Here is a 12735-nt window from a genome sequence, read left to right as displayed (position 1 = left end):
TTTTAAGCATTTATTTATTTATTTATTTGAAAGAGTTACAGGAGAAAGGAAGAGGCAGAGAGAATCTGCTGTCCGCTGATTCACCCCCCAAATGCCCACAGTGACTCCGGCTGCGCCAGGCTGCGTGGACGCAGGGGTTTAAGGACTCGGACTGTCTTCCACCGCTTCCCCGGGCACACTGGCAGGGGGCGGGATAGGACGTGGAGCGGCTGGGACTCGATACACTGTGCCACAGCAGCGGCCCACGGTCGTCGTCTTTGCCGTTAGTTTTCTCTCTCACGTCACTCACGCATCTGGACGGCTCGGGTGGCTCTGCAGAGCTTCAAACAGCAGCCCCGCACTCGCCTCCTCCGAGGCTGCCGGCCCCTGCTCCTCGGGGCCCCGCTTCCAAGGGACGGACGTGCGTTGCCGAGTCTTGGTTTCTCGCCTGTAGGCAGCGTCCGTCGAGCTGTGGATTTAACTCCCTTCCAGCCATCCCTGGCAATAGCCACTCGCGCCCATCAGCCTCCAGCACCCCGTGGGAGAACCCGAGAACACCGCCGTGTGAGCTCGCCGCCCTGCTGCGTCCCACTCTGCCCAGATCCGCACCCAGGCTCCGAGCGCGCTGGCCCCAGCCCTTGTCCTTGTCACACGGCGCCTCTGGCCCGAAGCCGCCTTTTCTCTGAAATGGGTGAAACCCGCACCCCGCCCCGTGACGCCTCTCTCCAAGCTGTGGACGCCCGAGCCAGAGCCCAGGGCCTCGCCTTCTCGCACCCCGATTCTCACCTGAACTCGGTTGCCGGGTTCCCCTCCGCGGTTCTTTCTGAGGCTCTGGCTGTCCCCGGGTGCCCAGCGCCTGGCCGGCTGTGTTTTCAATCTCCCCGCATTAATCTGCGCTCTCACTCCTCCTCCTGTCCTCCACCGCAGTCCAGCCCTTTCTGCGAGGGTTTTCTTCCTGCTGTCTGCGTTTCTGACGACCAATGCGGCATCCTGTTCTTATTATTTAATTTCGTTTTGTTCTTTAAACAGTTCCTCACGTTCGATGCTTGCCTCGCTAAAAAGCAGGTTAGAAATTCTGCACAGCGAGGTGGAACTTTGGTCTAAACTCTGGAGTAATCTGTTAAGTGGTATCTTTGGGGGACTCCCCAGTATCAGTATCTTAAAAAAAAGAAAAGAAAAGAAAAAAAAACCTTTTCTTCGGGGCTGGTCAGGTTACCAGAGGTTAGAGTTACGAGCTGACACACAGGATCCCAGTGAAGTTCAAACTTTGGATAAACAACGATTTTTATTATAAGTATTTTTATTATACTTCCATTTTTTAAAGTGTTGCTTATCTGAAATTCTGGTCTGACTGTGTACCCTGGAGGACTTTGATGTGCGTTTACTGATCCTGGCGGCCCGGGCAGAGAAGCCCCTGGTCTCGGGACGCTGCCCTCGCGGCGGATGGCGCGCTCCGGCTGGCGCTGCGGGCCGGGCAGGTCGCAGCTGTCTCTCCAGGTTCCTGAGTGACCCCTGCCCTGGGGGGAGTTCTCTGACAGCCGCTGACGTCCCGCTGGTGCGGCGTTCTCCCTGCTGCAAGTCCGGGGGTGGCGCTTCCAGGTGCCGTGCTCGCCGCAGCCCCCGGCTCCCCCTCAGCCCTCCCCTGGCCCGTCTTCTGCAGCCGCACTTTGGTCTTTGCTTTGGAGAAGGCGCTTGGTCCTTTGTGGAGAGCAGCTGCTGCCCGCGCCTTGGGCGCCGTGACAGCTGCAGTGACGGCTTCCCTTGTGAGGGACAGGTGTTAATTTCTCAGGGCTCCAGGCCTTCCTAGTGGGATAGCAAGGCGCGAGCAGCCTCGGGACGGCCACGTCCCCTCCACAGACGTCCACCTTCCCACGGGTACCTCACAGGGCACCAAGCCCACCCAGTCACCCCCTCCCCGGCCCCACTTCCTACCTGGCGCCGTCTCGGTGGGGTTGGGATTCTGACCTACGCGTGGACGGCCCCAGCCATGTTTGATGATCGTGTCTCAGGCATTCCGTGATTGCCTTGGGAGCTGGTTTGTTCACACTGTCTCTCTCGCATTGTTGGCCCGTGTTCCACCCTGCCAAGTGAAGATAAACCTGTATTTAGGTGACAGACTTGCCTGGAAGAGACGCTTGTCACAGGCCGGCTTCGCGCAGCAGGGAGAGCGCTCTGTGAGCTCCCAGGGAGCCGTGGATGAGGCCAGCGGGGACGGGGACGGGCTCCGGGGAGCGCGGCGAGCGCGGCGTGTGGCCGGCAGGGAAACAGTGGCTGTCCCCGTGGCCAGTGTCGTGCGGGGCTGTCAGGAGGGGCAGCTGCCGCTGGGCCGGCCGGGGGCGGGAAAGCAGCCGGAGAGCTCTGCTGCGGTGGGCAGGTGCTTCCCGCAGACTGGTCAGGGCACGCGGCGGGTCAGCCAGTGGCTGGTGAGAACTGGGCACGGCGCTGGGAGCGCCTCGCCGCCCTGCCCTGGGAGAGCTTGTGCAAAAGTGACCCGTGCTGGTCGAGGGGAGCAGTGTGCGCCTTCAGGTGTCCCCACTGCCACTCCCTGTTCCCCTGGCGCCCCCTCCCCTTCCCGCTCCAGGTCCGTGGCCCGAGAGCACCCTGGACGAGCGGCCGCTCCCCTGGGCTGGGTCTCCTGCCGCCTCCGGGCCATGGCTTTCTGTCTCTTGCTTTGCTTTCTTCTCTTGCTGGAGTTCTTCCTGAAGTCATTCCCCTGGAGGAGCCGGGCAGGGGGTGGGCGTCCGAGTCCCTGTCGGAAGAGAGGGACCGGGGGCAGGGGCCGTGCCTGTGAGGGCCGCTCCCCTCTTCCCGCCACGAGAATCCCTAAGCAGGGCGAGCGGCGGCAGGGGAATAATCGGCCGGTGATCACGAGGGTCCTCATCAAGCCGTGGGCGAGGCGCAGCTCTGCCACAGGCAGCAACAAAAGGACTGCGGCTCTGCCTTCCCCCTTCAGTGGGGGTGATCCACTTTCCCTGCGCTGAAACCTTAATAAGGATCCATCACGGGGCTCCTTGTCTCTCCTCAAAGGCATCTTGATGATAAACATCTCCATTATTTGTAATTACATGTAGATTCTTCCCCAGATCCGAAATAGACTTCTCTACCGCCGAGGAGATTAGCATATGCACCGGGTTCTGTTACTGCATGTGACTGCCGTGCCGGCAGCCTGGGTTGCACTGGACCACGCCGACGGTCTCTTCCCTCCGTGTCCCCGCGTGGGAGCCCACGCAGCCGCTCGGCCACTGTGGGCTGGCGAAGCTCAGGTCCTGGCTCCTCGTCGTGAGACGTGGACAGCCGAGCCCTGAAACCACCCGCCGCAGCCCGCCGGCCTTCCGGGCTGTTCCATGCTGGTGCTTGGCGCCGTAGCGTGGGGAAGCAGTCGAGAGTGGGAGGATCGGCAGCCCCAGGGCATTCGAGTTGCAGAAACGGGAGCTGTGGCTGCAGCTGACCCTGACCCAGCACTGCTCCACGTCTGGGATAAGTATGCAGCAGGTGCCCCCGCGAGTGTCTGGGCTCTTCTCACCGCGCCCTCGTGGCTGGAGAGGCAGAGTTGAGGGCGCGGGGGCCTGTGCTTCCCCTCGGATGTCCTTGTTGAGATGTACACGCAGGGAGTTTTACTGGAGAAGAGACAAGCCGGGTGGGGTTTGCAAACGTGCCCTCGGAGCGCTGTCGGCCCGACAGCTTGGTCCCGGCCCTTCTCGAATGAAAGTCTTGCGAGTCTTTTACTCGGTTCCCCTTCTCGTTTTCACCTGCACGTCTCCTCCCGTCGACTCCCACTGCCTTCCCTGGGCCCAGCCCTGGCTGGCTGAGGCCTTGGATGGCGGGCTCCTCGCCACCTGCCCCGCGCACCAGACCAAGCTCTCTTCCTGCCACACCGTGCCGGCTTGGGGTCCTGCTCTGCAGACGCGGCCCCTGCACAGGCTCTATCCCTGGGCCCAGAAACAGGGCCAGACTCCTTGGCCAGGCCTCCCCTCCCTGTTGGCTGTGAGCCCCGTTGTCCAGCTGTCCAGCCTGTGGGCGGGGTGGCCTGTGGCCCTGCCAGCCGACAGTGACCCTCGCTGCCACCTCTCGGAACCTGGCCTTGACCTCGGGCTCTGTGGTACTCACGTGGACACCTGATGTGGGAGCTCCTTGGTGCAGATACAGCAGCAGGTGGGACGCAGTTCCTTGAAGTCACTCATTAGCCTGTTCTGCTCTGTGCTCAGCAACCGTCTGTTGAATGAACAAGTCGGGTTTTTGGTTTGTTTTGTTGTAAGTTAGTGTTGTAGGAGCTGGCACTGTAGTAGAGCAGGTTAGCTCACTGCCTGCAACGCTGGCCTCACGTGTGAGCACCGGCTCTTGTCCCAGCCGCGCCACTGCAGCTCATCGCCTGGGAAAGCACTGGAAGACGCCCAAGAATGTGGGCCCCTGCACCCACGTAGGAGTCCTGGCTGGAGTTCCAGACTCCTGGCTTTGGCCTGGCCCAGCCTTGGCCGTTGCAGCCGTTTGGGGAGTGAACCAGCAGATGCAAGATCTCTCCCTCCCTCTCCCTCTGATTCTGACTTTCAAGTAAATAAATAATCAAAAAAAAATTAATGCTGGGGCAGACACTTGGCCTGACAGTCGCGATGCCTGCATGCCACATCGGAGGACTGGGTTCATACCCCCAGCTCCTGACTCCGGCAGGGTGTATCTGGTTGGGTTCCCCCTGGGTGGACACCTGGCTGGAGCTCCAGGCTCCTGGCTTCAGCCTGGCCCAGTCCCAGCCGCCGTGAGCGTTTGGCGAGTGAACCCCTGGATGGGAGCACTCGCTTTCGCTCTGTCTCTGCCTTTCCAATGAATTAAGTAAGAAACTCTTTCCTTTCTTCCGGGGCAAGCTGGGGAGTGAGCCTACACGACAATTCCATCAACCTGGCCGACTTCCTGAGAGCTCTGGAGAGCGGCCGTCCAGGGCCGGAGCCGCCGGACAAAGAGGAGGACGGCGGCGTGGTGGTGGACTTCTCCACGGTGACCCTCCCAGAGGTCGTGAGGAGCGTCCAGCAAGTGGTGGGCTCCTGCCAGCCGGCCCTGTCCCAGGTAAAGCAGGTGCCCAGGGCGTCTGCCCACTCATCGCCCGCCGGTCCTCCTTGGGGCTCCAGGCAGTGCACAGTGAACCACGTGTGTGTGGAGTGACAGAGGCGTGTGCCATGTGTGCATGGTGCTGTGTATGTAGCCACACTGTGAACCATGTGTGTGCAGTGCTATGTGTGGAGTGACAGTCATGAACCATGTGTGTGCAGTGCTGTGTGTGGAGTGACAGAGTCATGAACCACATGTGTGCAGTGCTGTGTGTGGAGCCACGCTGTGAACCACGTGTGTGCAGTGCTGTGTGTGGAGCCACGCCGTGAACCACGTGTGTGCAGTGCTGTGTGTGGAGCCACGCCGTGAACCACGTGTGTGCAGTGCTGTGTGTGGAGTGACAGAGTCATGAACCACGTGTGTGCAGTGCTGTGTGTGGAGTGACAGAGTCATGAACCACGTGTGTGCAGTGCTGTGTGTGGAGTGACAGAGTCATGAACCACGTGTGTGCAGTGCTGTGTGTGGAGTGACAGAGTCATGAACCACGTGTGTGCAGTGCTGTGTGTGGAGTGACAGAGTCATGAACCACGTGTGTTCAGTGCTGTGTGTGGAGTGACAGAGTCATGAACCACGTGTGTGCAGTGCTGTGTGTGGAGCCACGCCGTGAACCACATGTGTGCAGTGCTGTGTGTGTGTGGAGTGACACTGAACCACATGTGTGCAATGCTGTGTGTGTGTGTAGCCATGCTGTGAACCACATATGTGCAGTGCTCTGTGTGTGTGTGTAGCCATGCTGTGAACCACGTGTGTGCTGTGTGTGTGTGTGTAGCCATGCTGTGAACCATGTGTGTGCTGTGTGTGTGTGTGTGTGTAGCCATGCTGTGAACCACGTGTGTGCAGTGCTGTGTGTGTGTGGAGGGACGTGTACCACATGTGTGTGGCGCTGTGTGGAGCCCCACTGCAGACCACTGCGTGGTCCTTGGAGACAGCTTGGGAACCACGTCCCCTGCAGGGCTGGGGCAGCAGTGGGAGGCGCTGGCGCTGTGCACAGGGGGCAGAGCTCTACGCGTCCACAGCTCCGAGGAGGCTGGGCAGCGCGCCCGGGCAGCACAGTGGAGACGGGCTGGGATCTGCTCAGAAACCCAGGCCCTGCCCTCGAGAGCCCACTCAGGGGTGTGCTCTGGGTCCAGTGTTGCCCTGAGACGGGGCCTCCACAGCTTTGCAGGAACTTGGGGGAACACCCCTGCTGAGATCCGGGAGCCTTTGCAGGGCAGGGGAGGGGAGGGAAGTGAATGTGCCCAGGACCACAGGGGCCCTGTGGGGCAGAGCGGGGGGGGCGGGGCAGGAAGGCAGGGCGTGTACATGTCCTGGTCCTGGGGCAGAGCAGGGGGCAGGGCAGGAAGGGGGGGCATGTACGTGTCCTGGTCCTGGGGCAGAGCAGGGGGCAGGGGGCAGGAAGGCGGGCAGTGGATGTGTCCTGGTCCTGGGGCAGAGCAGGGGGCAGGGGGCAGGAAGGCGGGCAGTGGATGTGTCCTGGTCCTGGGGCAGAGCGGGGGGCAGGAGGGCAGGAAGGCGGGCAGTGGATGTGTCCTGGTCCTGGGGCAGAGCAGGGCGGGGGGGGCAGGAAGGCGGGGCATGGATGTGTCCTGGTCCTGGGGCAGAGCGGGGCGGGGGGGGCAGGAAGGCGGGGCATGTACGTGTCCTGGTCCTGGGGCAGAGCGGGGGGCAGGGGGCAGGAAGGCGGGCAGTGGATGTGTCCTGGTCCTGGGGCAGAGCGGGGGGCAGGGGGGCAGGAAGGCGGGGCGTGGATGTGTCCTGGTCCTGGCAGGGGGCAGGGGGGCAGGAAGGCGGGGCATGTACGTGTCCTGGTCCTGGGGCAGAGCGGGGGGCAGGGGGGCAGGAAGGCGGGCAGTGGATGTGTCCTGGTCCTGGCAGGGGGCAGGGGGGCAGGAAGGCGGGGCATGTACGTGTCCTGGTCCTGGGGCAGAGCGGGGCGGGGGGGCAGGAAGGCGGGGCATGTACGTGTCCTAGTCCTGGGGCAGAGCGGGGCGGGGGGGGGCAGGAAGGCGGGGTGTGGATGTGTCCCAGTCCTCCTGCAGACCCCGCTGCAGGTCTCTGTGGAGATGCGCTGTTTGCTCTCCACAGCTGGGTCTCAGGCTGGGGACCCCTCGACGCTGACACCCTTCACAGTGGCCCTGGGAAAGGCAGGGGCCACGAGAATAGCTCCCTCTCCGCTCCTGGCAAGTGCCCCGATCACCCAGGCCCCTGCTTGCTCAGCGCAGGAGCTGGGGCCCCGGAGTCCCCGTGGCAGGGAGGCACATGGGCACAGCACAGCCAGCTCGTGCACCTTCTGGGACGGCCGTGGCCGTGGCCTTGTCCTGGAGAGCAGAACTTCCCAGCACCCAGGAGGTTTCCTGAGTCTGACGCCAGTGCCCTAGAAACCACGGACAGTGAAGCGCCAGCAGGCCTCGCGCCCGACAGATGCCGGCGGCTCAGGGAGCCCACGGCAAGCTGGCGAGCCCGGCCCTGTCTCGGGACGCTTCGCCTCGCCCAGCCGCCCGCTCCGAGTGCTGCAGTCGCCGTGCGCGGCTGGATCTCGGCGTTCTCCGGCTGTCTGAGTCTGCGCACCATTCAGGTTTCTCAGAAGTGCTGTGGCAGCAGCCAAGTAAGGCCACCCATGGCCGCCATGTCCCCTCCTCACCATGCCGCGCCGCAGGGCACCCATCAGGGCACCCATCAGGACGCTTCTCCCACCAAGGCCCATGGAGACCTCAGGGCAACGCTGGCTCTCGCTTCCAAGAAACGCGCCCTAGGCCCTGAGGTTCTGAGCAGGAAATGGTCTCTGGCCCCAAGGAGGAGCGGGGGGGGGGGGGGGGGGCGTCTGAGCCGGTGCACCTGCAGGTCATCCAGACGTCACGAGCACCTTCTGAACCCACCCGACGGCACCTCGCGCTTTGTCGACTGTTACGGGGGGGCGCCGGTCCTTCCTGTCCACCCCCGCCTGGCCGGGTGTGCACGCGGGCTCGGGAAAGCAGGTCCTGGGGCTGGAGGGAGCCGGGCCTGGGCTCGGGGTGCCCCTCCCCTCCGCCCGCCCGCACCACCTGCCTCCTCGTGCCCTCACAGCACACGCTCCTACGTGCTCCTCTCCATCTTTGTCCTGAGCGTGTGTGCCCACCCCCGACGCGCCAGCACTTGGAGAGGCACGTCTCCCCAGAGACCGTCCAACTCACTCACCCCGGGGCCATTCGTCTTTCCTTGAAGAGATTAATGCCCAGAGAGGGGCCCGCCTGCGGCGCAGAGGACGAAGCCCCCGCCTAACCCCGCATGGGTGCAGATTTGGGTCCAGCTGCTCCACTCTGACCCAGCTCCCTGCTAATGGCCTGGTGCTTGGGCCCCTGCGCTCACATGGGAGACCCAGAAGAAATTCCTGTCTCCTGTCTTTGGCCTGGCCCAGCCCTGGCTGTTGTAGCCATCTGGAGAGTGAACCAGTGGGTGGAAGACTCTCTCTCTCTCTCTCTCTCTCTCTCTGAAGTCTGCCTTTCAGATAAATAAAATTAATCTTTAAAAAATCAAGCCAGGAACCTCAAGTGGGCCACGGAGCCTAGGCTCAAAGACTAGGGCTGGGGGACTCCACACCCCCATGGCTGCCCCATGTTACTACGAGCTGCGCAAGTCGGCTTCAAGGCTGATCTGTTCCCCCACGGCCGTCACCCTGGTGGGCCCTCGGGGTGGGCCTGCTCAGCCCTGAATGAAAATTAGCCACGAGGGAATTGGGTTTGGAGTCTGCAGACACATTAAATTCTTACTTAAAAAAAGATCTTAATCTAGCGCTTGATACAGATTTCCTAGTGCGATAAAAATGAACGATTCTGCTTCAACAGATGGAAAAAAATGTGCTTTCCTTTTATAGCATGGTTTGCACTTTTTCAGTTTGGCTACACTGCTGATTCCGCAGTGTGGACCCTGGCCCCCAGCACGGCCACGGGCGGCGGGGGTCTTCCTGCGGGGTGAGGCCAGCAGGGCATGGCTCGGAGTCAGGCCCAGACAGCAGCCTGTGCATCCAGCCTACGTGGGGGGGGGGGGGGGGGGTTCCCGCGGCCCAGCACTCCCAACGCCAGCTGCCTGCCTGGAGACCCCTGTCCCTAAGTGATGTGATCCCCAGGAGCGGGAATGCGGCCGAGAGAGCCGGCGCGAGTCACTGCGTCAGGCAGAGTTGTGGGAGTGGGGGAGGGGCCCGCCAGGTTCTGGGGACCTGGGCCGGCACCAGGCCTCACGCTCCTTCCTCTCGCCCCCACGGGAGCCCCCGCCACGTGCACAGAGGCCACGGCGCCCTGGGCTAACCCTCCCGTGGCGGGCGCCTTCGTTTGGAGATGTGCGTGTTGGTGCGCAGGTCTCGCGCACGTCGGCCGGCGCTTGCCATCTCCGTCCCTCTCCTTGTCGTCCAGGCCTTTTCTGCACTGGACAAAGAGGACGCCGGGTTTGTGAAGGCGGCAGAGTTCGGGGACGTCCTGAGGGCTTTCTGTCACGGGCTCGTGGACAGCCAGTACCACCACCTGCTGAGGAAGCTGAGGCTCCACCTGGCGCCCTACGTCCACTGGAAGTACTTCCTGGAGAACTTCGGCTCCTTCCGGGAGGAGGTGAGGGCGCGAGCGTCCCCTGTGGCCTTGAAGCCAAAACGGGCCCTGGGGTGAAACCACGCCAGACGCCCTGGTGATCACCTCCTGTGATCGGCTCACTCCAGGGTGAATTCTGTGTGGGGGTGGGGGAGCTAGGACGTGGGCACGTGCGCTTGACCTCGTTGAAAAAGTTTTGTGTGTGTTTTTTTTTAAAAGATTTATTCATTTATTTGAGTTACAGAGAGGTGGGGGAGGGTGTGTGTGTGAGAGAGAGAGAGAGGGGTCTTCCATCCAATAGTCCGCTCCCCAGATGGCTGCAACAGCCGGTGCTGCGCCTATCTGAAGCCAGAAGCCAGGTGCTTCTTCCTGGTCTCCCACACGGGTGCAGGGGCCCATGCTTTCCCAGGCCTTAGCAGGGAGCTGGATCAGAAGTGGAGCAGCCAGGACTCGAACCAGTGCCCCTGTGGGATGCCGGCACCGCAGGCAGCGGCTTCACCAGCTACACCACAGCACCAGCCTGTTTTGTTTTCTTTTCAAAGATACGTGCGAGCCTGTTCCCGTCTGCTTGTGTGGCGGGCTAAGCGGTGTTAGGTCCCAGAAGAGGATCTGGTACCCAGAGATGTGAGGCCCGCTGGCGGCAAGCCCTGGACTGAGGATGGGCAGAGCCTGGGGTCGAGGTTCATGTGGACACGGGGTTCCAACAGAAGCCAGCCTTCCCCAGGGAAGGCAGGGGGGCTTCCTGGAGGAGGGTGGCCGCTGACCCTGGGGCTGTGTCACCTCCCAGCACGGGCTTAGGCTGTTTCTCATCTCCGAACACAGACGGTGCAGGGTCGGTAGCAGCAGTCGCAGTCTCCTCGCGACAGTCACTGAGGTCTCCGGGCACCGCTCTGCACAGGGCGCTGTGCTCAGTGGGAGCGCGTGCAGGTGCCGCGGTCCCTGCCTTCTCAGAAGGGGCCACGGCCTGGCTACGCGCCTGGCCACTGGGTGCTCGTGTGCTGCGTCCCCAGAAGTGCGCCAGGGCGGCGTGTGGCGGGGGCTTCTGTGAGGTTTGAGGACGGCGGTCAGGGCCCAGCGCTCGGCGAGGCCCCGGCCTGAGTCCTCGTTGCGGTTCACCCCGTGTAGTCCTCAGCTCCCCGAGGGACTCGTCCGCGTCCCCGTTTCCTGGGTGAGGGCCCCGAACAGAGGGTGGGGGCTTCGTGTGCAGCTCCTGACTCTGGGCCTCTGAAGCCTGCAGGTTTTTTTTTTTTTTTTTTTGACAGGCAGAGTGGACAGTGAGAGAGAGAGACAGAGAGAAAGGTCTTCCTTTTGCCGTTGGTTCACCCTCCAATGGCCGCCGCGGTCGGCGCGCTGCGGCCGGCGCACCGCGCTGATCCGATGGCAGGAGCCAGGAGCCAGGTGCTTTTCCTGGTCTCCCATGGGGTGCAGGGCCCAAGCACCTGGGCCATCCTCCACTGCACTCCCTGGCCACAGCAGAGAGCTGGCCTGGAAGAGGGGCAACCGGGACAGAATCCGGCGCCCCGACCGGGACTAGAACCCGGTGTGCCGGCGCCGCTAGGCGGAGGATTAGCCTAGTGAGCCGCGGCGCCGGCTGAAGCCTGCAGGTTTTGATTGCTTCCGGCCGTTGGGTTTAATGTTGCTAACGATGTATCCGATCGTGTTGCTTGGTGTGAAACTTTACGGACACTATCTTCCGCACTCTTTTTTTTTTTTCTTGCTTGATGCTGGCTCTAAGGTCTGTCCATGTCACCACCCTGTCTCCGGCGCGTTTGCAGGAGCTGCTGTGAGGTCGTCTGTTGAGGGAAGGCGTTCTGTGGGGTGGACACGCCCAGCATGGCCAGCAGCCTCCGTCTCCGTCGATGGCGTGGAGGTGGTTCTCGGTGTCCTCCCGCGCTGTGGCCTGTGCGCTCTCAGGAGCTGCCGGGTGCGGGGGGGACAGGCCCATGCTCAGCCCCGTACGGCCAGCGTTCTCCCAGGTGGTGGTACCAGGGTGCACTCCCAGCCACGGTGCCCAAGGGCTCCTGACACCCCTCCCCCAGTGCTATGCCCTGAGGTCCGCGGTTGTCCTGACCTCCACCGAGCTGACCGTTAGGATTGTGTGCTACCGGCCGTCCAGGTTCCATGTCTGTGCGTTGCCTGGGCAGTCCCAGGCCTCTGTCGGCTGCTGAGTTACAGACGCCGCCTCCCTGGGGCTGACTTGTCCCTCCCCTTGGTTGTGTGACCTCACTATTGTAAATAACGATACTTTTTGTGATTTCAAACAAAAACATATTCACTGCAGATGGAGTTAAAAAATAAGAAAGAGAAGACAGTAATCTTAAAGCCCAAAATAAGAGTACGATGGGGAGAAAAACCTCAGACACCATCAGTGAGCACCTGCGTGCTCTGGGCTTTACAAGTCGGCGTGGCCCGAGCCAACGTGTGCAGAAGTCCCTGCCGCCTGACGCAGCGTCTGGGACACAGCGGTGCTCGCGACACGAAGGGAGGGCTGACGTCCGCACGTCTGTGGGTTCACACCGGTACCCCGTGCGGACGGCCGGGAGCGAGCGGCGGTGCTGTTGAGCGGTGTTCTGGACCCCTGCAGGCCCCTCTCCTACCAGTTTTCATTGTGGTCTGTGCCCAGCAGAGGGGCAGTGGGCTGGGGTGGCAGGAGCCAGAGAGAGAGGTGAGGGGTGTGCCCGTTCAGCCCCACCCTGCTCCCCAGCACCGCCGCCGTGGTGCTTCTGTGGCCACAGCTTCGGCCACGTGCCTTCCTGGCCCGCGCCGCGTGCTGGCCCTGCCGTCCCCGGCGCTGGGGAGGTGGCGGTGAGGATCGGCTCCGCGACTCCGGCTCTACCGCCCGTCTCCTCTGCCTCTTCCCTGACTGACAGGCCTGGCACCCTGCAGAGCGCCCCTCCTCTGACACGTGGGTTTCATTCATGTGGATTGCATGGATGCCTTCACTCTGCCCATGCACACGCGTGTCCTGTGGGCCCACGTGAACCAGGCACCCCGCAGGTGCCTCCCTGCGGGGCAGACAGGAAGTAGGAACCGGATCATGGGTCCAGCTCCAGGCCTAGCTCCTGCTGTCTCCCTCAGCACCTGGCTCAGCCTCCCGTGAGAAGGT

The 12735-nt window shown here is 62.6% G+C and overlaps 1 protein-coding gene across 6 annotated transcripts in view; it reads left to right on the top strand.

Annotated features, from left to right (window-relative positions):
- EFCAB6 (EF-hand calcium binding domain 6) overlaps nucleotides 1-12735 on the top strand; it is a 231497-nt gene that overhangs the window by 186607 nt on the left and 32155 nt on the right. For 5 of the 6 annotated variants that reach the window (XM_070053016.2, XM_070053015.2, XM_070053014.2 and 2 more), the window contains 2 exons: nucleotides 4836-5034; nucleotides 9462-9653. In XM_070053016.2, coding sequence (XP_069909117.2) covers nucleotides 4836-5034; nucleotides 9462-9653 — 391 coding nt within the window. The remainder of the gene's footprint in view (nucleotides 1-4835; nucleotides 5035-9461; nucleotides 9654-12735) is intronic. The other variant, XM_089307706.1, reaches the window with a different exon arrangement.

This window comes from Oryctolagus cuniculus, chromosome 11 (genome assembly GCF_051225735.1).
Source record: "Oryctolagus cuniculus isolate XC-2025 breed Fujian yellow rabbit chromosome 11, ASM5122573v1, whole genome shotgun sequence".
Taxonomy (NCBI): Eukaryota; Metazoa; Chordata; class Mammalia; order Lagomorpha; family Leporidae; genus Oryctolagus; species Oryctolagus cuniculus.
This window is presented reverse-complemented; position numbering and strand designations above follow the sequence as displayed.